At 35.5% G+C, this 27,351-nt stretch overlaps 1 protein-coding gene and 1 pseudogene across 4 annotated transcripts in view; both read right to left on the reverse strand.

Annotated features, from left to right (window-relative positions):
• Positions 1-525: 525 nt before the first annotated feature.
• Positions 526-1,365, reverse strand: LOC114098151 (claudin-6-like; annotated as a pseudogene).
• Positions 1,366-2,767: 1,402 nt separating this feature from the next.
• The window catches only part of Nucb2 (nucleobindin 2), a 52,641-nt gene continuing 28,057 nt past the window's right edge, over positions 2,768-27,351 (reverse strand). For 2 of the 4 annotated variants that reach the window (XM_071616365.1, XM_071616363.1), the window contains 10 exons: positions 22,921-23,024; positions 21,725-21,910; positions 21,075-21,165; positions 20,449-20,507; positions 20,264-20,356; positions 14,873-14,962; positions 13,150-13,320; positions 12,154-12,229; positions 5,173-11,742; positions 2,768-2,970 (listed from right to left, as the gene is read on the reverse strand). In XM_071616365.1, the coding sequence (XP_071472466.1) occupies positions 11,735-11,742; positions 12,154-12,229; positions 13,150-13,320; positions 14,873-14,962; positions 20,264-20,356; positions 20,449-20,507; positions 21,075-21,165; positions 21,725-21,910; positions 22,921-23,024 (878 nt within the window). In that variant the 3' untranslated portion in view covers positions 2,768-2,970; positions 5,173-11,734. The remainder of the gene's footprint in view (positions 2,971-5,172; positions 11,743-12,153; positions 12,230-13,149; positions 13,321-14,872; positions 14,963-20,263; positions 20,357-20,448; positions 20,508-21,074; positions 21,166-21,724; positions 21,911-22,920; positions 23,025-27,351) is intronic. The other 2 variants (XM_071616364.1, XM_027942275.2) reach the window with 2 other exon arrangements.

Raw genomic sequence — 27,351 nt, forward strand, 5'->3', positions numbered from 1 at the left:
GTCTAGATCATTTTCATTTCAGTTATCAAACAGATTTTAAAAGACACCTCCTCCTCTCCCATAAAAACAGCAAAAAGTACTGGGCGTGGGGGCGCACACCTGTAATCCCAGAGGCCGAGACAGGAGGATCACTGAGTTCAAAGCCACTCTCGGCAACATAGTGAGATCCTAAGCAACTTAGAGAGACCCTGTCTCAAAATAAAATATAAAAAAAGGGGATGTTGGGCTAGGGTTGTCGCTCAATGGTAGAGTGCTTGCCCAGCATGTGTGAAACACTGGGTTTGATCCTCAGCACCACATATTAATAAATAGAATAAAGGTATGGTGTCCACCTACAAATACATACACACACACATATATAAAGGGGATGTTAAGTGACCCTGGGTTCAAGTCCTGGTACCAAAAAGAAAAATTAAAAAAAAAAAAAACAGAACCCCAAAGTTGTCAGACATCACCATCTCTTGATGGGTTCAATTCCGGGACCAAGTCTCCCTAGCCAATGGAACCCTCATTCCACCCCCAACATCAGATATAATTTTTGGTGAGGTACTCAGAGGGTTCCCCAGAGGGATAATACAGGAGAGATGCTAAATAGCCAGCTAGGCAGTTGTTGGAACCCTGGGACTCTCTAGAAGGGTAAGTACAGCACAGCAATCCTCTATACAGCAGCAGAGGTCCCCAGCTCTCACTTTTGGGCCTTGGTCACCAGGGGGCTGTAATGGATCAGGACCCCAGAGATGACAAATTTGATCCCAAAGATGAGCACTAGGTGGGTCTTGAAATCCTTATCTACACAGGTAGTGCACTTGGTCCTGGCCAGGAAAACCAGCAGGCAGAGTAGGGTCATAAGGATGGTGATAACAGAGGGGTGCACATTACAAATGGCACACTTTGCACTGTATCCAATACTTTGACTCTGTCAGACATACACAGCCGTGCTCATACCACCTTGGCCTCCACAATGTGGTTGCCAGTAAATGTAGTCACTTTCCACATGGGCAGGACTTAGGAAACCAGGGCCTTCACCCCTCCCAGCAAAGTTAGGATAATTCCTAGGATTTGCAGACCAGTAGAGGCCAATACAAGGTTGAAGAGGTTACAATGGGGACCAGAGAGATCCAGAGGCCAGGTGTGGGGTTGGGGATGGAGACAAGGTTTTACAAGAGGCAATGATATTACTGGACAACTTTGCCTGCGGACAAACCCAACCCTCTATCTGGTAGGCAGCAGGCCCAGGCATCCTAGCCTGAGGTAGAGATGGGGAGTGCTCAGGCAGGGCTGTAGGGACCCTGGTTGACTGACTTCCCAGCCACCACTTATTAGCCTTGTGACTAGGGAACTTACCCAACTTTCCTGAGCCTCCATTTCCTACTTTGACAAATGGATATAACAAGCCTACATTATTTTAGTCTAAATGTCCTAAGATACAAATTAAAGAACACATTATTTTTACGTTACTGTTACACCCCCCTGGGTCCTTAAGAAAGCAGAAATTAACACTGTAAGGGTTGTTTCATATCTGATTCTCTCTACTCCACATCCTTTGAGCACCCAGAAGGCCAGGTGAGTGGGAGCAGGGGTGGCTAGAGGCTCTCGCTGTGAGACCCAGAGGCATCTTCTTATTTTTGTGGTGCTGGGGACTGAACCAAGGGGCTCCCTCATCTCAGGCAAGTGCTCTAACACTGAGCTACATCTCCAGCAACACATTTTTTCAATGTTGCCAATTTTTTTCCCTCAGAAAATTACAACAAATACTACATATTTTCTTGATTTTACATTTAATATAATTTAAAAAGAACTTATATAAATGATAACTAGAATAATACTTTCTAATAAATACTGAAATGGAATAATTTTTACAATATATTCATAAAATGAATTCAAACATAACAAAAATTGTGTAAAATCTGTCTGATTCTGTATCACATTAAAATCCAATTGTTGATTTGAAATATTAAAAAGTTAAAATGTCTAAACAAGCCAAGAAGAATTATATATAATCTTCAAGGCAGTAGATTTTTTTTTCAAAATTTAAAATTAACAGCCACGTTTATAAAATGTGTGTGTGTGTGTGTGTGTGTGTATACAATTTCTTGGGTACTGGGGATGTAACCCAGAGGCACTTTACAATTGAGCTACATCCCCAACCTTTTTTATTTTGAAACAAGGTCTCTAAATTGCTGAGGGCCTGGTTAAGTTTGTGACGCTGGCCTTGAACTTGGAATCACCATTCTCAGCCTCTTGAGTCACTGGGATTACAGGCATGTGCCACCACACCCAGCAAAAGGTTATATTTTTAATTCAACATTTAAATTGAAAAAACTTGCAAAATTCTTCCCCAAATTAGTAACAACAAAAGGGGCTGAGGTTGTGGCTCAGTAGTAGAGCACTTGCCTGGCATGTGTGAAACACTGGGTTCAATCCTTAGAACCACATAAAAATAAATAAAATAAAGGCATTGTGTTCATCTACAACCAAAAAAAAAAAAAAGAATTTATTTATACACACACACACACACACACACACACACACACACATTAAAAAGGTATTTAAAAGCCTGACTTTAAAATGGGATGTATAAATCATCTTATTAAATGGGTGTTAAACATAATATTGGAAAAATATGCATTATACAGCACTAGTTTCCATCATTAAAATGAAAAGCAATAATGAAAAAAATCTTTTTTCCTGTTTTAATTTCGAAAGACAATGTATGGTCTTCTATTCAAACCTATTTTAGGTACAAGCTTTCACATAAATACACATATTCCATCCAAAAAATTGATCTTTAATCAGAAGCTATACAAGTTGGTACATAGCATTTACTGAACAGAAGCTATTTTTAGAGTTACAAGGGCTTATGACTTTTATGTGTACTAAAAGATCTTGGTTTCAGAAGACCCGCCTTCACTCAAGAGGGGCTCTTTCTTCACCTTCAGCCTCCAGGTTTTTCAATTCTTAGGCTGTGAACTGGGAGGAGAGGCGCAGATAAAACTATGTCACCACAGAAGAATGAAACAGTCGCTCTGGGTATTAACTGACTTCAAGTTGTTGTCCTTAGAATAACATATTTAGCCTTTTTTACCTTTTATATAAATCTTTCAAAAATCAATTTGTTTTAAACAAAGTTACCATATCTTAATTAGTAATAAAACAGACTCCCTTAGAGAAAAGATGAATGGCTTGGAATTGTGAGGAGAATTTCTCTGAAAGCCCTGGTGATAAGTCCCATGAAGCTTACTATGAAATTTTAAGTCTGAAAATGGTGCTATAATATCCTGTATCTCTTAAAACTTTCTCCAATAATAAGAAAGTACATGAGAAATGCAAGAGTGGAAAAGTTAATACAAAACTGGGAAAATAAGCCAGGAGTGGTGGTGCATGCATATAATGCCACCTTCTAGGGAGGCTAAGGCTGAAGGATCTTGAGTTCAAGGCCAGTTTGGGCAACATAGTAAGACTCTGTCTCAAATTAAAAAGAAAAAAAAAAAGGTGGGGGGGTGTGAAAATGGGAGAGTGCCTGGGAAGGAAAAGAACATGATTGAAACTCGGGTCATCAAATGTAATGAAGAAACAACACACTATGCTTATGGTGTCCATGTACAAATATGTAACAATGAATCTGAATCCCATCATTATGAATAACATAACTCACCAATAAAAATATGGAAAAAAGAAAATGAAAAAAACACACTATGCTACTTCTTTTCTAATCAGAAATTGCCCAATTCATGTCCTGGTTTTTCTGTACCAAAAAACATTTTTCTTTATTAATGATATTACAGAGAACATTTGGTGGGGTATAAAAATTACAGTGGATGGGCTTTTGCTTATTTTTAAAACTATTATTAAAAAGAGTACCAAAAAAAAAAAAAAAAAAGAATTGAGCAAGGGACATCCATCACAGTCTGTTACATATCTATCCAAAGCTGGCTCACTCTGTCAAAGAGGAGTGAGGAGTTGAAGATGCATACCATGAGTTAGAGATTCTGTTGCAGGGTGAGAAGTGCTCTCCAATGGGCAGAACCCACTTAGGAAGAACTGCCTGTTTGTCTAGCCAGCTCAAAAAAGCTGACCTATCTACAGAGGAGCTTTTCTTTCTCCCCAAATCAGCTTTGAATCTCAATGAAACATACAACGAGTCTCAAAGAGAATAAAAACACACAAACACCAAGAGAAATAAGAAATGCACAAAGGATTACAGCTGAGATTTAGTCAAAGAAATAAAGTAAGACAAACTTGTAAAATATACTATTCAATGCTACAGAACAAGAAGAAATCACTACACAAAGATGGTAGAGGTTTTAAATGATCATGTTTGGCAAAATGCTTCAATACTACCATTAAAATGTGTAAAACATTAAAGGACATGATAAATATGTTTTAAAAAAGAAATAATCTATACATTACCACTTGAATAAGAAAATATTTAGAAAGCAACACCACCAAGAACAGAAAGGGTAAGAAGTAAAGCAAACCCAAGTCATTGTAACAATTGAAGAGTCATAGTGAACAGCAATATAGATACAGCGACATGATAGAAAATCAGGATATCCGGGTTGTATGTTTCATATCCCACACATAGGGATTCTAAATTGAGGGTAGGAACTTAACACAAAGGCACATACTTTGGCATCACTAAAACTGAACATTTAAAATGGACTAGAAAAAATATAACATGTTAACTATAATGCTTCATGGGAGACGGCAAAGAAAACTAGATGAATTTTTTTCTCTCATTTTTAAATCATTTGGACAGGTTATAACTTTGAAATCATGTAGAAAATAAATTGTTACTTACTTTAAAATTCGATTGAGTAGCAAAATCTTAAGAATTGGAAAATAAATATTTTAACACTTTAATTTTGAGTATATATATTCATAAACCTGGAAAGGCCAGGCAAATATACTTAGTACTAAAGATAAAATAAAATTAGATAAGCAAATTTGCACAGCAAAAGTCAAACCCATTGTGTACAATAGATTATAACAAAACAAAACTTGTTTACACAGGCATGCAGAGCTTTGAGGGCAACCAAATGGGTGATTATGTAGGGAGAAGTACCCAGTCAAGAGCTAGCTGATAACCAAGCTGAGGCATTCATCCTCCTTGGGCACATGACTGACATCAATTAAAATGTTTACTAAGAGCTCTGTGAAAATTATAAATACCTGTAAACATGAAGTGCAGTTGTTCTTCTATGTAGTTCTCTGGGAAATATTTGAATAACTCTTAAGTTCCTACAATTAAATCAAAAGCTTCATTGGTTTTGTTTTGCTATTTCATTAAACAGGTTGGCAGCTCTTGAACTGTAAGTCCAGATTTTTCAATCTGGTGTCTTTGCCATTTGCTATTGCTGCTTGTTCTGGCTCAGTACTTGGATTCCCTAAGCAATGTTTATGAATTCATAGATAATCACTCATTTAAAAAATAAAATTAAGGGACTGGGGCTGTGGCTCAGCAGTGGTATACTTGCCTAACATGTGTGAGGCACTGGGTTCGATTCTCAGCACCACATATAAATAAAAAAAAAAAAGGTCTATCAACAACTAAAAAATAAAAATTAAAAAAAATAATAATAATTTTAAAAGTGGGTAAGGAAAGATTTGGATTCTATTAATAATATTTTGTTTTTTAAAAAAGAAAAGCAAAAATAGGATCGAATTGTCTTCAAATACCACATCTCAGAAAGCAGGTTCTCATTGCTGTCTCGATTATATCATCCACAAGGAAGGAAAAAGCAAACTTTGCATTTTAATACCTCAGTTAACCAATTTCAACAAAATCTGTGAATTTAAAAAGTATATTTAGTTGAGGCACCAGTGGTTAAAGGGTGAAGGTAGACTTCTTCAGCAGTTTCTTCAGGGGATAAAATTGTTGCATGAACATGATGAATTTCATCATCTAATTCTGGTTCTTTTTAAATTTCTTCTTGATTGTACCTCACAGCTATAAGATAAAGATTAAAATTTATGTACTAACCAAACTGGGCTTCTCAAAAATTTGCCCTAAAAAAAAACAGATTTCTTAAAATCACACTATCATAAAATACTAACACTCTCTTATATGTGAAAAAAGATTTGCACTTAGGCTTATGGCAATATAAATCTGTTCATTATCATAAAAATAATGCTGTTGTAAGCAAATCTTGGTTAAAAAATATATGGCCATGTCTCAAAGGAACTTTTTTTAACCACTGCTTTTTTTTTAATTTTTTAATTTGTTCTTTTTAGATATACATGACAGTAAAGTATATTTTGGCGTATTATATATACATAGTTTAACAAATTCTAATTAGGATCTATTCTTATGGTTGTACATGACGCAGAGTTACCCTGGTTGTGTGTTAAAATATAAGGACAGGAAATTTATGTTCCAGTTAATTCTACTGTCTTTCCTATTCCCCTCTCCACTCCCTTCCCTTGTTTGCCTTTGTCTAATCCAATGGACTTCTATTCTTCCCTTCCCTATTTTCCCTTCTTGTGGATTAGTGTCCACATATCAGAGAGAACATTTGTCCTTTCTTTTTTGGGACTGGCTTATTTCACTTTGAAAGTAAAAAGTTTTTACGTGGGGATGTGGCTCAGTGATAGAGTATTTGCCTAGCATGCATAAGGCCCTGGGTTCCATCCCCAACACTATAAATAAATAAGTCTAAGGAATAATGATCTTTTTTAAAATCAAATTTTTCTTTTTTTTTTTTTTTTTTTTTTGGCGGGGGGAGGGGGAGTACTGTAGATTGAACCCAGAGGCACTTTACCATTAAGCTATATCCCCCATCCTTTTTTTGTTTTGAAATAGGGTCTCACTGAGTTGCTGAGGATGGCCTTGAACTTGTGATCCTCCTGCCCCAACCTCCCAAATCACTGGGATTAAAGGTATGCTTCAACTGCACCCAGCTCTTTTCTTTTTTGAGATGGAGTCTTGGTATGTTGCCCAATCTGGCTTCAAACTCCTAGACTCAAAAAATCCTCCTACCTCACTTTCTCTTCCAAATGACTGGAACAGGTAGAGTCACTGCACCTGTCTAAAATCAAATTTAATAATATATACCTAAGGGTACTATAAAATTTATGTTTCAGGAAAATTCATACATAAAACTCAAAATTACTAATACATACCACTTAGTTAGCTAAGCCAAAGCTATTTAACATCTAAAGAAATAAATAGAATGTCATAAATTAAATTTAGCCCCAATACTTTTTTTCTCCAATATTTTCTATTAACTATAAAGAATAATATTTGCAATTTTCTCAGAAGTAACATTCAGTCATAAATGCCCGGAAATGGAATTACTTAAGTCCATAAGTAATTTTAGGTTTCACAATTCTTTTTTGAATAATATAAATTATGATAATTTGCTGGAAACCGTGAGATGTTGTTACCAGAGGCTGAAAGTCAACTGTAGAGTGACCCTGGGTCCTCGGGTATAATACCTATGATTAGGAAAATTGGCCTGGCACAGAAACAAGTACAACAAGGCAGGGATGGTAATTAGAGCAAGTTTATTGCAAGGTGAGGTAAAGACAAGAGAAAGTGAGATACCCTAGAAAGAGGGGTGGGCAGACTGGCTAGGGACAGAAATGCACAGCAATGGTTAGGCTGTAGGCTTTTGTTAGGATATGGTGCAGTGATGTGAAACCTTGGAGTGGCAGTAAGCACACTTCTTTAGGCTGGTTCCTTGTTCAGCTGCTGCCCATTAGGGGGAAGTCATATGCTGCACTGTGTAAAAATTGAGGGCAAAGACCTATGTACTGGAGTACCTCTCTCTGGCCTAGCACCATGGGTGAAGTTTTTATAAAGGTCAGCTGACTCTTGGAGCAGCTTGCAGGTGCATGCCCAATCCTAGGAACATGATGTGTGCTCATCAATCTACGGAGGAGTGTGACATGTCCTTTTGTGGAATATGGGGAAAGGGCATAGTCAATGGTACTATTCAGTGACTCTGAGTAGTCTTCCCATCTTCCTTAGATGGATTTCTTCTATAGCCCCCTCACACAAAAGGGGTGAAACAGGTATGAATTATGTCCTTATGGCATCACATGACGGCTATTAAGTCCTCTGAGTCAATCATCAGTCAGGAGTCTTTTTACAGATGTCCCCTTTGGTTTCTTCTATTCCTGCTCATCATTAGCTAACTACCTATGATAATGATATGTCTACATTAATATCCATTCATTATTCTCATGTCAAAAATCATCAAAAGAAAGTTCTCTTTCAATTACTTTCCACTTTAACCCCAGTTCACCATCTAAAGAAGTTTACCAAGATAATACCAATCCTATCACTAGTCACAGAAATCATCTATAAAAGATTGTTTCAAACCATCTTTCTACATTGCCCACAATTTAAACAATAGAGATAGAAATTCTGCTCCATCTTTAAAGAAACAGAGGCTATTACTATGTTGAGTAGTTTCTGTATGTATGTGTGCTTTATAGCCAGTATATAAAGAACTTTTCTAAATTGCTATATTTAATTTTAAGATCGATGATTTAAGGGGAAGAAAGTCTATGGTATGTTTCGAGCAGAATTAATGATTATTTTAAAATACTTAAAATGAGGACTAATAATTTTTAAAAATGATTAATGTTAAGAGAAACAATGTAAAAATCATAAGGCTCTAGAGTGGATTGGCTCAACCTGCTTTTAACATGCATTCTCGTAACACAGAGGTAGGAAAGTCAAACACTGTTAATTCCCAGACTCCCTTATAGAGAGGGTTCCAGATACAATTGGTGCAATCAATCAGGAGCACTCACTTGAGGTTTTCCTCTGAACAGAGTTACATGGAGAGAGAAGCAGAACAGGAGGTATCCGTTTTCCCGGCACAGAGCATGGCAGAGGTCGTGTGGTTCTGGAGTTGGCAACTATTCACAATGTTCTAACCCAGCAAGTGGCTTCCTGATCTGGCAAGCAGCTTCTTGACTGTTCCAAAGTCAGCAGCTCCTTTGAAGGTACACTCTTGTGATGTAGTTTCTAGAAGTCCAGCCTAGGTTTGTATCTTCAGAAGATATCTGAGAATCTCCCAAAGATTCTGTGAGCGATCTACACTCCTTAATCAATACCCTCTGTTTAAAGATACAGAATAATCTTCTGAAGGAAGATCCAACTAACTACAACCAAGAATCTTGACAAAGACAGGATTTGGTATTAAAAATTTGGTAGTAAAAATTAAAAGTAAAGTGCAGCAAGTAAAAGCACCTTAAATATGGGGTTGGCACGGAGTTCATAGCTCAGTTGATTTGATCCCCAGCACCAAAAAAAAAAAAAAGTCAGAAGGTGGGGAATGGCATAGTTGAGGAAACAGGACTTTGGGCAATGAGACCTCCTGCCAACCAAGGTTAAGGTATCTGACAAAGTAGTGGTAGGACTTCAGAAGGCTATCATGTGCTGACTGCTTCTGGCCAAGCATACAAGATAAATGCAACTCAGGCTAAGATTCACAAGTCTGCAGATACAAGGCAAGACAGCTTTGCTGAAGGAACTTCTCTCTGCCTACAATATCAATTGAGAAAGCCCCAAATCTATGTCTCTTTGAATTGAAAAAGTCAGCTACTACTGCACTCCAACTGAAACTGTTATATCAGTAAAGGCTCTGAGGAAGCTGCTAACATTTTTCAAGAACCTTCTCTTAAGAATTTTCTGCCAGCCAGGTATGTGCCTATAATCCCAGCTATTCAGGAGGCTGAGGCAAGAGGATCATAAGTTTGAGTCCTGCCAGTGCAACCTACGGAGACCCTATGTCAAAATCAAAAATAAAAAGGGCCAAGGGTTAATTCAGTGGTAGAGTGTCCTTGGATTCAATCCCCAAGACTGAGAAAAAAAAATTTTTTTCTACCTAGTAATAGAAGCTATTCTCAGAGAAAAGATCAAATTAAGACTGCTGCCATCCCATCCAAGACTATAGTCTGAAAGGGTCTCAAGTAGGTATCATTTGTTTAAGACCGAAGGGATGGAAAGAGCACAGAAGCCAGCAAGTAAATAAAGAGGTTCTTTCTTAAAAACCGTCTTTTAACTAAGTTAAAAATGTCTTTGATTGTGGTTACTCATGGAAATAACTGAAGGGGGAAAAAATACCCAGAAACTTCTTAAGTTTGGGGAGAACTATTTGGCAAAAAAAATCAAAATAACAAATAACAACCAAACCTAGCTTGCAACAGCCTGTAGCTATTAACTATCTAAAACGATCCTGGCACCTCCAAGCCCATAATAGTAGGAAGTGAATTTCTAAGACCTTCCAGTTTCCAATTCCCATGCAGACATGTCCCTGAAAATTAATGGTCAATAAAAGTCTCCTATAGGGTAAAGCCAAGGACTTGAGGACATTAAATAAGGGACTTCCTCTCAGAAAAGTGAACTGGGGTTACCTGAAGGGCAAAATAAGGAATATATCCATGATCACAGCAGACATTACTATTTTTGCCAAACAGTACTTTTTAATTGCTAGGGATCAGTGTCCATTATATTTCCAATTCTTTCTTTTTCTAAAAGCTAGTTTATTTGTTTGTTTGTTTTGCTATTTCCCTACACCTATGCATTATGTATGTGGTGCTTTGGGGGCAGTAAACTTGCCCTTCAGTTAGTAGGTGGTCATAACTCAAGGAGCCATAACCTAACCTGAAGAAAGGGGAAACACCCAGCTATGATGGTCTTAGAACCAATATGTAATGATGGAGTAGATTTCTGGTGGTTTCTCTTTGGGATGGGAGGAGTGTTTTCTGTCTCAGAAAAAGAATATATAGAGAGTCTTCAGTAGCTAGACTGATTCAGGTTAAAACTATAAGTTGTCTACCAAACACTTCCTCCTTCCTTCTTCTTAGTAAAACCCTAACTTTTAGTTAGTCACATTACTGTGTGGACTTTTCAGCCTCCCCAGCTAGGTTTGGCTATGTGACTTAGTTCTAGCCAATGAGATGTAAATTTAAGTGCTGCTGGTTGTAGAAAATTGCCTCAAGCTGATTCAACTGAGGAAAGTCTTTCCTTGCCCTTCCCCACAGACTCCAACAGCAATCTCAGTGAAAGCGGAGGTAGCTTGAGGATAAAAAGCACACACTGAGGAAGACAGGAACTTCAGAACCACCTACTTCTAAATTTCTTCTATGTAAGGGGTGGGAAATTCTATTTAGTTTAAAACACTATAATCTTTGGTTTTCTGTTATAAGTAACAGAACCTAATCTTAAATGATAAAGTATACAGAAAAAATACAAATGAAAACTAACCTGAATTCGTAGAAAAAGCTATTCATTTTAAGAATTTCCAGCAGTTTTTGCTAAAAATAGGCAAAAGTTATCAGGAAACTCTGGAGAATAGTATGGTCTTTTCACAATAATTTATAATATCAAAAAGACATTTATTGAAAGAAGGGATAATAAGCACCCATAAAAGAATATCTATCTTTATGAGTAAGTGAGAACTATTTATTTTCAAAGGAGTAGACAGACCTTTCTCACTTAATAATATTTTCATTAAATTCTGGCATGAGGCCACTTAAAAACTAAAGGAGAACAAGGGGAAGACAAGGGAGGTATGATGAATGTGTTTTCTTCCTTGTTATGGTAGATTTATTCTTAAATGTCTGTGTCCAAAAACATGTGTTCGGGTTTTAAAGATATCTTCCTTTATTCTGAATATGCTTTAAAATATTTATTGAGCGGAGAACAAGGAAAGGAGGTAAAAAGATGAAACAGATGTTAACAGGTTTCTTCCAAGTTCTGGTGGACTTCGGAACTTTAAATGTCTGTTCAAAAGAAATATGCTCTCATTTTAAACATATCTTCCTTTATTATGAATATTCATTTACTTACAGATTTAACAAGTCTTTTTAAAAATATGTTTAGTGAATCATAGATTACAATTTAAAAACACATACTTTGGTAAGATCAATATAATTGATTAGAAAAATTTATTAATAATGTTGAAATAAATCATTTCACCATAAATGTGGTTATCAAATTATACAGCATTTCAAAAATGCTGATGCATAAAATTTTTGAAGGACTTTCATTTTTCTGTGATGCAAATTTCTCAATTTCTACAAATATATAAAAACCATAAATCTTAAAAATCTAAAATTATACTCTATCTGTAATAAATGTGGATTGAAATTTATAGTGGTGTATTTTCCTAAAAAATAAACAAAATTACATACGTGGTTTCAACTCTCCAGTTGTTCCTGATGGAGCAATTCCTTGTTGTAATTTTTTCTGTTCCATCTGCTGAATGGCCTGTTGAATGGAAAAAGAAAATATTTAAAGTAAGAATTATTTGATTTTTTACATATATGTGACCTTTGACAAAGCATCAAAAACTAATTGAAAATTGTTTTCAAACTATAAAATTTAGATTAATATTGTACAAAGTAATTTTTTAAATACTAAAATTTAAAATACAATAGCTAATAGTACATTGAAAAAGGATCTTACAAAAACACAGGCTTTAGCACAGCACCTAACATCAATTTTTTGTTTTGTTTTGGTATCAGGATTTGAACCCGGTAGCATTTAACCATTGAGCAACATCCCCAGGCCTTTTTTTAATTAATTAATTTACTTATTTAAATTAGGTATATATGACAGCAGAATGCATTTCATTGTACACAACTGTAGCACAACTTTTCATCTCTCTTGTTGTATGTGATGTAGCATCGCACCATATGTGCACTCCTATATGTACTAGAGTAATGATGTCCATCTCATTCCACCATCTTTTCTGCCCCCATGCCTCCTCCCCTCCCCTCCCTTCCCTTTGAGTGCTTGCCTCATATGCACAAGGCCCTGGGTTCAGTGGCCAGCACCACAGGAAAAAAAAAAAAAAAAGTTTAAGGGCCAGGTATGGTGGCCCAGCCTTTTTTATTTTTATTCTTTTTATTTTGAGATAGGGTCTCACTAAGTTGCTTAGGGCCTAGATAAATTGCTCAGGCTGGCTTTGAACTTGCAACCCTCCTCCCTCCACCTCCCAATCTGCTGGCATTACAGGCATGGGCCACCATGCCCGCTTATTTTTGGTTTTGTTTTCGCTATTTGGCTGTGCTAGGTGGGGATCAAATCCAGGGCTTCATGCATGCCAAGCATGCACTCCACCACTGCACCACACTCCCAATCCCTAGCATTCATTCAAATGTCATAATCCTTTCACAAAATACCACCTGATGATATTCCTGCTTCTGAGCTTCAAGCTGATCATGCTGACGCTGCAGCTCTTCTTTTTGTTTCTGAAGTTCATCAGCCTTCTTCTTAAGTTCATCTTCTTGTAAAGCAATAATATTTTCATATTCTTTTAGTTCCTCCTCTGTGAAGAACTGCTGCTGATCCAATGTCTAAAAGAAAAAGAAAATGAGGAAAAAATAATCTTAGAAATAACCAAGTCTGATTCAGCTCTAAAATTTTATGATTAGTACAAAAATACATTTATAATATTACATATTTTGGGTAAAAAAAAAAATGGGAAATAAGAAAAAATATACTTATGTAGTCATTTGAGCTCCAATTTGTCTAGAGCTGCCTGGTTTTATCAATGAAGAGTTCCATATCGTGGGAAACCCCTCAGTCCTGGGTAAACCAGAACAGTTAGTCACCCTACCCTGTTTTCTGGACAATTAAAAACATAATTTAAATGACAATTTTTATTTTTTATGTAAAAAACACAACATTCTTTCTTTGATTTATTTTGGTTGATATCTCCCAACTATTCTTTTGAAATTGTGTATATACACATTTATATAGTTATAAATTGGTATACTTTTCTGAATCAATGTGGCAAGATATATTGAGAAACTAAAAGTTTTCAGAAACCTTGAGAATAGTTCTATTCATGGGAATTAATCTCAGGGAAATCATCACAGTTTGCCCACAAATGTTTAATTAAATAGATAACTATAATACTATTATTTATTATAGTAAAATATTAAATTTTGCCTAAAACATATAAACCTGGAGGAATGGTTACATAAATTATGCTGTAACTAAACAACCATATGTTAAGTAGTTATTTCTTTTGTGGGGGGTAGTACCAGGGATTGAACTCAGGGGCACTCAACCACTAATCCACATCCTCAGTCCTATTTTTGTATTTTATTTAGAGACAGAGTCTCACTGAGTTGCTTAGCATCTCCCTGTTGCTGAGGTTGGCTTTGAACTTTCAATCCTCCTATCTCATCGTCCTGAGCTGTTAGAATTATAGGCATGCACCATCATACCCAGCCCAACTAGTTGTTTCTTAAATCATGTTTTTGGAAAATCACAATGAAAAATGTTCATGAAGTATTATCAAATAAAAAGCAGTACTTCATGAACATATAGTCATTTATATAACAAAAACATTTTTAAAAATACATAAATGTTTCAAGAGCTATGTAATGTTTTGAACAACTAATAATAATAAAAAAAAGAAATTCTTTAAATAAAAAAAATACATAAATGTGAATATATGTGTATCTATAAATTAAGAATAGCATAATACATTGTTTACATATATGCTACATATACATGAGCTGTGTACTATTCCAAATTGGCATAATAGAATGCATAATTTAAATGTTTACATTTAAATGACAGAATTACTAGTAACTTCTAATTTATTCTTTAAATGTATCTATATTTTTAAATTTTAATAATGTATATCATTTTATATTTAGTAAGAAGTATGTTTATAAAGACTTCTAATTATTTTTAATGTGCTAATACATAACAGATCCATTACTACAAGCTTTCCAAGAATCAGGTTCGTTATTTTATAGTGACATTTTATATAAAAAAACCAAGACAGTAAGACTATACATGCAAACAAAACAAGGAACAAAAGTTAAAAGTTGAATAAACTGATGCAGACTTTCTTGAACCATACTTTCTATTTGAAGTTGATTCTATTACCTCCCAGCTATCTGGCTCTAAGAATTCTTTTTTTTCTGTAGCTTTCAAAAATTCTTCCAGAGTCACCAGTCGGTCTTTGTTAGTATCAACCTGATTAAAGAAAAACATATGTATAATATAAAATAAATATTTCTATATTATTTCATCTTTCTTCTATTATTAGAAGTAACGATCTTCTAAAGGAGGCTACTACATAATATATAAAAATTAGGACTGCCTTAACCTCCACAGAAAACAGAAAAAAAAAAACACTCAATATTATAATAGAATTAGGAAATAAATACCTTTCAATCCTGTATGAATGAAACTTTAACATACAAGATATCTATATACCCAAAGATCAAAACATTTGAGTCAGCTAATCTGACTGGTTAAGTGCTACTGTCTTCTTCTGTCACCTATAATCCTCCTAAAAATCAAATGCTTGGGCAAGAAAAATCACCATTCCAAATGAGTATTGTTTTAGCCATGTGTAAAAGAGTTTAATTAAAGTAGTCCCTATTGTGTGTTGTATGCATATATGAATATATAACAGCAAATCCATCATAATGTACAACTATAAGGTACAAATTTTAAAATGTGGGAAAAAGTACTCACAACATTTTTTCTAAAAAAGAAACAACTAACTAAATTAAAACTAAAGTTGACTATTTCTCCAAATCCTCTTAATGACTAATACAGACTGGCAAATTCAGTTACAAAGGTTAGCTTTATAATAGTCAAGAAAATTCATTTGATATTTGAGGTACTTCCAAGAAACAAAGATCCCAATTCATTATTAACAGCTCATATATTCAGGTGACAATCACTGAAGTCAAACAGTGGGCTTTAGTAATCCTGCATCATATGATACCCATATCACAAGTTTTTTTCTTGGAAGGAGGAAGGGCAGGACAAGCACCACAAAAAAGGGCAAATATTTCATTAGGAGGGTCATGGAGGTCTTTCTAAAGAATGAACATTTGAGCACACTTGAGAATAAATCTGCTAAAAGTGAGCCCAGGAGATGATCTAGGCAAAATGTTCCAGGAAGAAGAAACTTCTAAGTTCATATGCCTTAAAATGAGAATAACTTTGGTGAGAGGTAAACACCAAGAAGACCAATGTAGACAGTAGAGTGTGACAAAATCACGAGACATGGGATCAGAGAGCAAGGCAAGGGTGAGTGAAATCATGCCATGACCATTACAACATGAGACAGGACTCACCTTCTAAGTGAAACAGCAAGCCACTGAAGTATTCTGAGTAAGAGAACACTATGACCTGACTTATGCTTTTCTTCCCCCCCCCCCCTCCCTTTGTGGTACTGGGGATGCAACCAGGGCCTAGTGCAGTGCTCTGTCACTGAGTTACATTCCAAACCCTAATTTATGTTTTTAAGAGATTACTCTGCCATCTGTACTGCTGTGTGGGTAGGTGATTGCAGATAAGATGCAGAAGCTGAGATACCAGCCAGGAGATTGCCTTTATTTTTTTAAGAAATACTTGGAATTGAACCCAGAATCTCACACAGTACCCTATCAACTGAACTACATCCCAGCACCAGTCAGGAGAGGATAGGAAAGGTAGCAGAATACAACAGTTACTAATAGGGCATTATGTAAAAATGTGGATGTGTAACCAATGTGATTCTGCAATCTGTATTTGGGGTAAAATTGGGAGTTCATAACCAACTTGAATCTAATGTATGAAATATGATATGTCAAGAGCTTTGTAATGTTTTGAACAACCAATAAAAAAAAAAGAAATACTTGGAATTGAACCCAGAATCTCACACAGTACCCTATCAACTGAGCTACATCCCAGCACCAGTCAGGAGAGTATATGTGGGACAAAGTGGTCAAATTCCAGATTTATTCAAAAGGGAGATCAATGAAGACTAGCTTTAGGATATGAAGAAAGAGAAATTAAGAATGACTTAGCTTGAGAAATCAGATAAATCATAATTCATTCACTGAAATGAATAAGGCTGAGGGAGGAACAGGCCTGGTTATGGTGAAGAAGTGCATTAAACATGAAATGGGAAAGGTCAAACAAATATAAGCCTGGAGAACAGAAAAAGGAAAAACTGGTGATTAATAATTTTGAATTCACCAGGGCATACACAGAGACACAGGACTCCATTTATCACCTAAGGAAAGAGAAGATAGAAAGGAGAACACAGCTCAGGGCACTGCAACATTTAAAACTTGGGAAGAAGAGGGACAGACAGCAAGGAAAATTGAGAAGAAAGAGCAAGTGAGTATAAGGAGGTGTGGTTCCCCAAAGGCCAAGGGTTATGGTTTGGATATGAGGTACCCCCCTAAAAGCTCAATGCAGGAATACTCATAGGTAAAATGATTTGATTTTGAAAGCTGTAATCTATTTAGTCCATGCTAGTTTGAATGGACTGACTGGGTGGTAATTGTAGGCAGGTGGGGCATGGCTGGAGTAGGTTACTGGGGGCTTTTCCGGAACGATGCAGCTTCCCTGTGGTTCCTTTTCCCTCCCCTCTGCTTCCTGACCCCACCATGAGCTGAGCCATTTTCCTTCATTAGGCCCTTCCTCAATGATGTGCTGCCTCACCTTAGGCCCAGAGCAATGGAGCCAGTCATCTATGCACTGAGACCTCTGAAACCCAAATAAACTTTTCTTCCTCTAAGTTGTTCTTGTCAGGTATTTTGGTCACAGTGACACAAAGCTGACTAAAACACCAGGTAAAGAAAGCATTTCAAGAAGAGTGAAGCATCAACTGTATCAAATACAAGAGTCAAGTAAGATGAGACAACTGAATTGGTCATCTGACAAGAGAAATTTCATTGGAATGGTGAAGGCTACAGCACAGATTGTGAAGAAAACAAAAGGTGAGGAATAACAGAAACAGGAAGAGTAAACAACTATACAGAATAATTTCCCGTGAAGGAAAGAATGGAAATGCAGCAATAAGTTCAAGTATGGTTTTGTTTTTAAGTTGAAAAATACTAGGTCATGTTTGTCTCCTAATGAGAATGATCTAATAGAGTAGGAAAAACTACGCAAGAGCGAAAGGAGGATAACAGCAAGAACAAAGTCCTTCAAGAGGAGATACTGAATGGGACCTCGTGCACAGGTAGAGAAGGCCTTCCATAGGAACAGCAGGAATTTATCCACAGTCGGGTCCAGTGGTGCATGTCTTTAATCCCAGTGACTAAGGAGGCTGAGGCAAGAAAATCAAAAGTTTGAGGCTAGCCTCAGCAACTTAGTGAGACCCTGTATCAAGATAAATAAGAAGTAGCTCAGTGGTATAGCACCCCTGGGTTCAATTCCCAGTACCAAAAAAAGAAAAACAAAAGTTTATCTACAATTAACAGAAGACAAGACAAAATAAATGATACAGATGCAAATTGGATGATAGATTTGATAGAGGAAAGATGAAGAAATTCTCTTGATTGCTTTTATTTTCTCAGTAAAATGAGAGGAGTGGGAGGGGAGAAGGAGGAAAGGGAAGTGTCTTTGAAGGTATAAGGAGAGGGAAGAATATGCGAAACTGTCAGACTGTGATTGTGGGGATGTGGATGTTCAGGGGGAATATACAACTGCCAGCAGAGGGCCTGCTAGCAATCTGTGCTTGGAAGACTGAAGTTAACATGTTTCCATATTAATCTCCAGCCACGGTCCACTATCCCAATATAGTAGAAAAAAACAGGGCTATGAACTTAGTAGTTATTACAAGTGATGTACTTAGGTAATCATCATTCTATTTGCAAAGGGCCTCATCCACCATCTATTTAATAAGAAGCATGCATCATAGTCTGGACACCTAATTTGGAGGGGGAAGAAGCTCACTGAACAGGCAAATTTAAAATATCTAGTTGGAGCCGGGGTTGAGGGTCAGTGGTAAAATGCTTGCCTGGCACATGTGAGGCACTGGGTTAGATTCTTAGCACCACGTAAAAAATGAATAAATAAAGTAAAGGTATTGTGTCCATCTATAACTAAAAATATATTTTTTAAAAATATGTCTAGTTGCTTTGAAAGGACAGAAATTAAAATTTTAAGACCCTGGTTGGTTTGGGCTATTGTTCCCAGCTATTGCTCCCTCCTGTAATAGGATTATACACCTCCGCCCAGTGGCACATGACTTGCTGAACCATCCTGTAAGAGGTATACATCCACTTCTCACTGACTGGGGACTTGACCCAGATATGCTTCAGTCAAGGGGCTATAATAAGTAAATGTGAGGTTTACCCTAGATGAACATAAGTCTTAAGTAATACAGAGTTTGACTTGGAGTTTCTTATGATCCAGATAAGACCCAGATAGAGACCATTCCTGTAGCCTAGAAATGATAAGACATGTAGAGCCAAGCCTAGCTGGGCCAGATTTGGCCAAGCCAGCCTAACCCTGCCATACCTATCTGACATTAACCTTTAAAGCTTAATAATATTAACAAGAAATAAATATTTGTTATTGCAAGCCATTAATGTGTTGGTATTTTGTGATTTTTCTTAGTATAGGTTGAGTATTCCTTATCCAAAATGCTTGGGATCAGAAGTGTTTGGGATATTGGATTTCTTTGAATTTTGGAATATTTGCACATACATAATGAAATATCTTGGGGATGGGACCCAAGTCTAAACATAAAATTCATTTATGTCTCATATACACCTTATACACAGCCTGAGGTAATTTTATACAATTTTGCAAATAATTTGGTACAGGGGAGGGGAGGGGAGGGGGGATAGTAGAGGATAGGAAAGGCAGCAGAATACCACAGACACTAGTATGGCAATATGTAAATCAGTGGATGTGTAACCGATGTGATTCTGCAATCTGTGTATGGGGTGAAGGTGGGAGTTCATAACCCACTTGAATCAAAGTGTGGAATATGATATGTCAAGAAATTTGTAATGTTTTGAACAACCCACAATAAAAAATTAAAAAAAAAAAAAAGAACTATGTAATGTTTTGAACCAACAATAGAAATTTAAAAAAAATAATAATAATAATTTGGTACAAGAAACAAAGTTTCATGGTATGAAATTCCCATTTATGGAATCTTATCAGTGCTCAAAAAGTTTTGAATTCTGAAGCAATCTTTATTTTGGATTTTTGAATTGAGGATGGTCAACCTGTAAAAGCTAATGTAGGTTTTTAAAATGCCAAATGTTGAGCTTCATTGTTTCATACTACTAAAAAAAAAGAAAAGAAAAAAAGATTTTATAGTTCATATGCAATAGCATCTTAATCTTTTAAAAATAGTTTCAAATTATGTTATTTAAACTTAGGGAATCTAGCATAATATTCTGAAAAAAAATGCAAAATCCAATTAAATACCTACTTTCTATCTTTTTCATTTTATGGGAATATTTATTGCAAAAAACTTTAATAATCCAAAGAAACAACATACACTCTTAAACTTTTAAAACATACCTCACTCATTACATGTTCCCTCATTCTAAGTCTTTCTTCCTCCATTTCTACCATATCATCCTCTTCATTTTGGGCATCATATACTTTCTCCAACTAAAAATAAAATTTAAAGGCCATCATGAAAGAAGAGAAGACTAAAAAAAAAAAAAAAGCAAGAACACTGAGCACTTAATAAACTCATTTACCTCTTTAGTAAATAGGGCTTCTAATTCTTGTTCATCCAGGAACCCATCATTATTGACATCTAAAGTTTAAAAGTTACAGAAGCAGAAATGGATTTTAATCCCTTGTAAAATAAGTACTTAAAATACAATTACTGAACACATGGCTTGCAAAAGCAGTAGAGACATGAAACAACAATATACTGCAGAGAAGGGCATCTTCTTTTTCGTGCAGCTTCAGATAACAATTCAATGTTTATAATTCATCATTTTCATAAAAACATAACCATTTTTTTCCAACAAGATAAAGTAAAGCAATATGCTGTAAAAGTAAATTTTAACATTATAGTATAAAGCCTGTTAGATATAAGCTAGCTAGCCACAGAATTACCTTCGGTTTACAAAGAATCTTGCAAAAAGTCATACAATGACTTAATAGTAAAAACAAGTAGAAAGATGGCTTCTTATCTAAAATATTTTATTCTGCTTATCAGTAAAAATGTCCATAATATTAACCTAGAGAGATAACTAAGTATTTACTATATATAGGACTCAATAGCAGACCATGGCAGAAATCAATGAAGAGTAAAGTAAGTATAATCTTTTCAAATAGCAAATATAAAGAGCAATATTTGTATCAAATCTGTTACCATGTAGCTTGAAAAATGTCTTGGGGTCGAAGTCATTAGGATCCAATCCATCAGTCTCTTCCCATACCTCTTTTAGTTGATCTTTGCTTCCCTGTGAACCAATTTTAAGAAATTGCTTGAATCAAAATGTAATCTATGTGCATAGATTCAAAATGAAATATAAGTTTGAGGAATTTTGCAGAATTGAGAGTCAAGATTTAAGTACTAACAACTTATGATAAAATTCTGCCATCTGATATAAAGAATAATCTTCATCAAAATATGGTTTCATGGGCTGCGGTAGTAACTCAGGCACTGGGTTCAATCTTAAGTACCACATAAAGATAAACAAATAAACTAAATGTATTGTGTCCATCTACAACTAATATATATATATATTAGTTGTAGATATATATATATTTATATGCATACATTAAAAATAAACAAATAGCCTGCCTGTAATCCCAACTGCTCAGGAGGCTGAGGCAGGAAAATGGTGAGTTCAAAGCCAGCCTCAGCAAAAGCAGGGTGGTAAGCAACTCATTGAGATCCTGTCTCTAAATATATGGCTGGGGATGTGGCTCAGTGGACGGGTGTACCTGACTTCAATCCCTGGTACCCAAAAAATAAATAAACAAATAAATACGGTTTCATAAAGTCACAATTCTTACTGGATGATTAACTTTTGGATGATTTTCATGCTTTTTCTTCATTTCTTCAAATTTAGATTCTTCTTCTTTTCTCTTTTCCTCATTCAGTGTTTTTAAATATTCTCTCCGTTCATGTTCCTTCATCATTTCATATTTTTTAAATTCTTCATGCCGAGTCCTGTCATAGTGTTCCAGATCACTTGTTGCCTTAAAAAAATAAAGAAATGTATTTGAAAAGTATAAACAAAGCCATTCTTAAATATAGCACACTAACAGAAGGTAGTATAGGAGAGCAAAAAATGACTGGACTACCCTTTTTAAATTCTACCATTTTACTGGAGTCAGTATTATTACCAGGGAATGTAAGTGTTCAAAGAAACTAAAAATTCAAAGCTAGCTTCAATTTTAGAAAATTCTCATAAGCAAGAAATATATGTTGATTTTTTTAAAAAAACAGAACGGACTGTATCAATATGTACAGTATAGAAAACTAGAATGGTTTCTAACCATTTCACTAAATCTAATAACTGCCAGACTAGAACATCTAGTTTGGTAACTCTTTTATACATGAGAGGTCTATAAATTCTCATCTAAAATCCCTGAGGCCAGATGTGTTTTATAACTTTCCAAGTTTTAGACAGGGAATATGACACATATACCACATTATAAGACATCCTACAATGTCTGTAATCAAAAATTAGTATTTCTTTAACAAAAATCTATAAATAGACTAAATAAAAAACTTCAAATAACATTACTATAATTGGTTAGTTCAAGCCAGGTTTCAGTTTTTATAGGTTTTTGAATTTTGAAATTGTGGATAAGTGATTATAAACCTGCATTCCACATTTATACCTGCAATGATCAAGATTAAGCTTCCTCCCTTTAAAGATAGATATTTTAGCAAGTATATAAACATTTTATTTCACTGGCACAGTGGTGCATGCCTGTAATCCCAACAACGTAGGAGGCTAGGCAGGAGGATTGCAAGTTTAAAGCCAGCCTCAGCAAATTAGCAAGACCCTAAGTAACTTAGTGAGACCCTGTCTCAAAAACTAAAAAGAGCTGGGGATGTAGCTCAGATGGCCCTGGGTTCAATCCCCAATACCAAAAAAAAAAAAAAAAAAAAAATTTACTTCTGCTTCATTGGGTTTATTTGCCAAATTACAAAACCTCAAATGTACAATAAGAACAATGCTTTTTGGAATTATTCTCACCGCTTTGATTAGCATATCTAAATCTGTGGATTCAAACTTGTCAGGATTCACATGGTTTAGATGATCAAATTGTTTTAGAAGAGCTTGGTGGTCCATGCCTATATCTGAAAGAAAATGAGAAAACTGTAAATGATCCATTACCAGTTGCTAGAAACATTAACATAAATGATATAAGAAAAATACATTCACATTTATTCTTACAGGATTTTATAAGAAAATTTCAAAGTTTCAGAATAAGGGCTCGTATCCATTTTTAGAATATTACACATATTGTTATTCTAGACAAAGGTGATGAATCTAAATAGGATACAATTTAATATGCATATTTTAAAGTTCTATGTAGAAAGCCTATCAGCATAATTAACAGCAAAAACCTTTTTGATTATTTTGAAACTATCAGATATACCTTATTTAAAATCAGGTAAACCCTAGTATAATACCCTCAAAGATCTAAGTAGCATTTCTGAAGAGAACTGTGGAGCAATAAAAATTTAATTTAAGTAAATTCATTCAAATTATGACATTTTTAAAGAAACAACAAATGTATTCTTTGAAAGAAATTTTTAAAGACAAGTTACAAAATGAACTGGTAAAGTGACTCTGGATTATTTCAATTGTATAACTGATTGGGTCATATATTGATGTTGGAAATCAGGGTTTTCACTTAGGAAGAAGGAATATACAAATACATGAAAAAAGTCTGTGAAATGGATAGGAATTAGTACTATGTGTGAACTCAAGACTTCTAAAATATGTACATGCAACATGTATATTGCATTTGCTTCACATGTATATGAATGCGTGTGGAGACATGTATATATTTCCTACATCTGATGAAAGTACAAGAAAAATACATTCCAGTAACAAGGAAAATACTATTGCTGGCCTTTGATCTATAATAGTATTCCCCATTTAAAAGAACCAGGACACCAGACACAGCAGTGCACTCCTGTAATCCCAGCAGCTTGGAAAGCTAAGACATGAGGTTCAAAAGTTCACGGCTAGCCTAGGCAACTTAGCAAGACCCTGTCTCAAAATTTAAAAAAATTTTTAAAAAAGGGGGTGGGGTGTAGTTCCGTGGAGGAGTGCCCCTGGATTCAATTCCCAGTAGTGGAGGTAGGGAGGAAAACAGGGCTCCTCAGAGAAATGGCTGATTTAGGGCTTAGAAAAGGGTAAGTAAAAGATAAACCTGGAACATATTGTTATGTCAGAAAGTAAAGATGTAGTTCAGTCAAGCTTTCACTGAATCTCTAGTATGGCACTGTATTAGGAGTTTTACTCATAAAAAAGAAATTTGTTAAAGGACTTATCCCTAAAAAAATATAGCCAGACAGTGAAACATGAAACGATGCCTAACCTCACTCAAAATAAGAGAAATACACACTTAAACTACACTATTAAACCATATAACAGGAGCTTGGGTTATGGCTCAGCGGTAGAGTGCTTGCCTTGCATGTATGAGGTGGGTTCGATCCTCAGCACCACATAAAAAAAATAAATAAAATAAAGATATTGTGTCCATCTACAACTAAATAAAAAATAAAATAAAATAAACCATCTAATGGAACTGCAAAATTCAGAATTATTGCTAATGGGTATATATACTGGCTCAACTTCCATGGAGGTAATAGTAGGAACAGCTATCAAAATTACAAACACACATATCTTTTTATTTAGCTATTTCACTGTGGGAAAATTATCCTACAGATATCTTATATGGAACATACAAGATTAATCACTAGAAATAACCCACATGTCCATCAATAGGGACCTGGTGCCAGGTGTGATGGTCCACACCTGTAATCCCACCACTCAGAAGGCTGAGGCTGGGCAATTCAGTGAGACTCTTTCTCAACATAAAAAAAAAAGGAAGGCTAAGGATGTAGCTTAGTGGTAGAGTGTTTGTCCAGCATGCATGAGACCCTAGGTTCAATCCCCAGTGCTACAAAAGAAATTTAAAATAAATAAATAAATAACAGGCCTGGTTAAATGTATCCATATAATGAAATTCTATGCAGCTGTAAAAAAAAAAAAAAGAAAGTAAAGATGGTCTCCATGTACTAAAACAGAAATATCTTCAAAATGTTTCAAAAAAGGAAAACAGTACACAAAATGTGTACTGTATGCCATCTTTGGGGGTTTTTTGGTTTGTTTATTTATGTGATGCTGGGGATCAAACCCAGGGCTTCTTGTATGCTTGGCAAGCACTCTACCATTGAGCTCCAAATCCCTGTCTGCTACCTTTTATATAAAAAGAGCTTTTATCCAGGTACAGTGGGAATGCCTATAATCCCAGAGGACTGAGGCAGTAGAATCACAAGTTTAAGGATAAACTCAGCAATTTAGCAAGACACTGGCTCAAAAATAAAATATTTTAAAAAGGGATATAACACAGCAGTAGAGCACTGGCCTAGTGTGCCTAGTGTGCCTAGTGGCCTGAGTTAAATCCCCAGGATGGTTAAATAAATAAACTTACTTTTATTTATGTTTGTTTCTGTAAGAATAAAGAACCTCAAGGACAAGGACGGTATTAGAGGACAGTAGGAAGTTATAGGGAACAAAAATACCAGGTAGATTGCTGCTCTGTACTTTCTTATGCTTTCTAATTTTAAACCATGTGAATGCAAAACCTACTTCAAAAATTACCTCCCCCCAAAAATCCTGTAAATTCGTCTTTAAATTATCAGAAATTTTAACTCATAAATTATGAATCAATGAGAAAATTCATAAATTTCCTAAGTCACATCAGAATCTCTGCATTTTTAACAAGCTTGCCAAGTGATTCTTATGCAATCTTAAGTTTATGAACCACTATTCCAAACCAGGTGTCGTGGCACACACCTGTAATCTCAGCAACTTGGGAGGTGGGGTCTGAGGATTACAAGTTCAAGGTTAGCCTTGGCAATTCAGTGAGACCCTATATAAATAAATAAACAAATCAGACTGGGGATGTAGCTCAGTGGTAAACCACCCCTGGAGTCAATCACTCACTCTCTCTCTCTCTCTCTCTCTCTCTCTCTCTCTCACACACACACACACACACACACACACACACACACAGACAAATGTGTTTATTAACCACAATCAACCACCAGAAGAGCACAACCAACATATGGGGGCATGTCACAGGACACATGAACCAGCTTGAAGGATCTCGCATTGGCCAAATCTAGCCCTCTGGTTTTGACTCGTAATTAGAAAGGCCATTCTGAGATAATAAATGAAATTCACCTATTTTGTCACCTACTACTTTTGAAATTTTATTTTTTTACATTTAAATGTTTGACTCATATACACATATTTTGATGCAGAATAGAAGAATAGCTACATCAATATTTTAAACATTTTTTTTCTCTTTAGGTTCATTCAAATGGTTTATAGTATTAGATTTCCTAATAGTAAATCAAATTTGCATTCCTAAAATAAATTTACTTGCTGTAAGACTATGTTATTGAGCTTAGGGTATACCTCAGTGGTGAATCATTTTCCCCACTTACACAGGCCCTGGATTTGATCATCCGTGCCACAAAACTAAAAGAAAGAAAAGATTGGGGGTTTTCATTTTTTATGGTGCTGGGAATTAAACCAGGGCCTTGTGCTGTCGAGGCAAGCACTCTTCCAACTGAGCTTTATCCCCAGCCCAAGATTTTATTTTTGTGATACAATAACTTTGGTTTTGGTATCAATACAGAACAAGAATATGGAAGCTTTCTTTTTCGGTGCTCAACAATAGTTTAGAGAGCATTGATAATCTGATTTTTAATGGTCTGAATTCCTTTATGAAACTGTATAGTTATTTCTTGTTTGGTTTTTTTTTTTTTTTTTTTTTTTTTTAGTACTAGGGATTGAACCCAGGCAAGCTTTACCACTGAGCAACATCCCCAGTTCTTTTTATTTTTCATTTGAGATAGGGTCTTACAAAATTGCTCAAACTTGCAACCCTCCTGTCTCGCCTCTAGAGTCACTGGGATTACAGGCATGCACCACCGTGCTCCTGAGGGCCTGGTGATTTTTGTAGGGTTAGCTCTCTGACAATTGTTCTATTCCATATGTGACATTATTCTAATTAGATTTTCTTTTGGTTTCCTATGATGTTGCTCTTCCTCTTTTTTTTTTTTTTTTTGCATTACATTTCTTGTTACATATATAGAGCACAATTTTTCATATCTCTGGTTGTATATAAAGTATGTTCACATCAATTCATGTCTTCATACATGTACTTTGGATAATGATGTCCATCAACTGGAACAAGATAGGGATGCCCTCTATCACCACTTCTATTTAACATAGTTCTTGAAACACTGGCCAGAGCAATTAGACAGACGAAAGAAATTAAAGGGATACATATAGGAAAATAAGAATTTAAATTAGCACTATTTGCTGACAATATGATTCTATAGAAGACCCAAAAAGCTCCACCAGAAAACTTCC

This window comes from Marmota flaviventris, chromosome 9, assembly GCF_047511675.1.
Source record: "Marmota flaviventris isolate mMarFla1 chromosome 9, mMarFla1.hap1, whole genome shotgun sequence".
NCBI classification, from domain to species: Eukaryota; Metazoa; Chordata; class Mammalia; order Rodentia; family Sciuridae; genus Marmota; species Marmota flaviventris.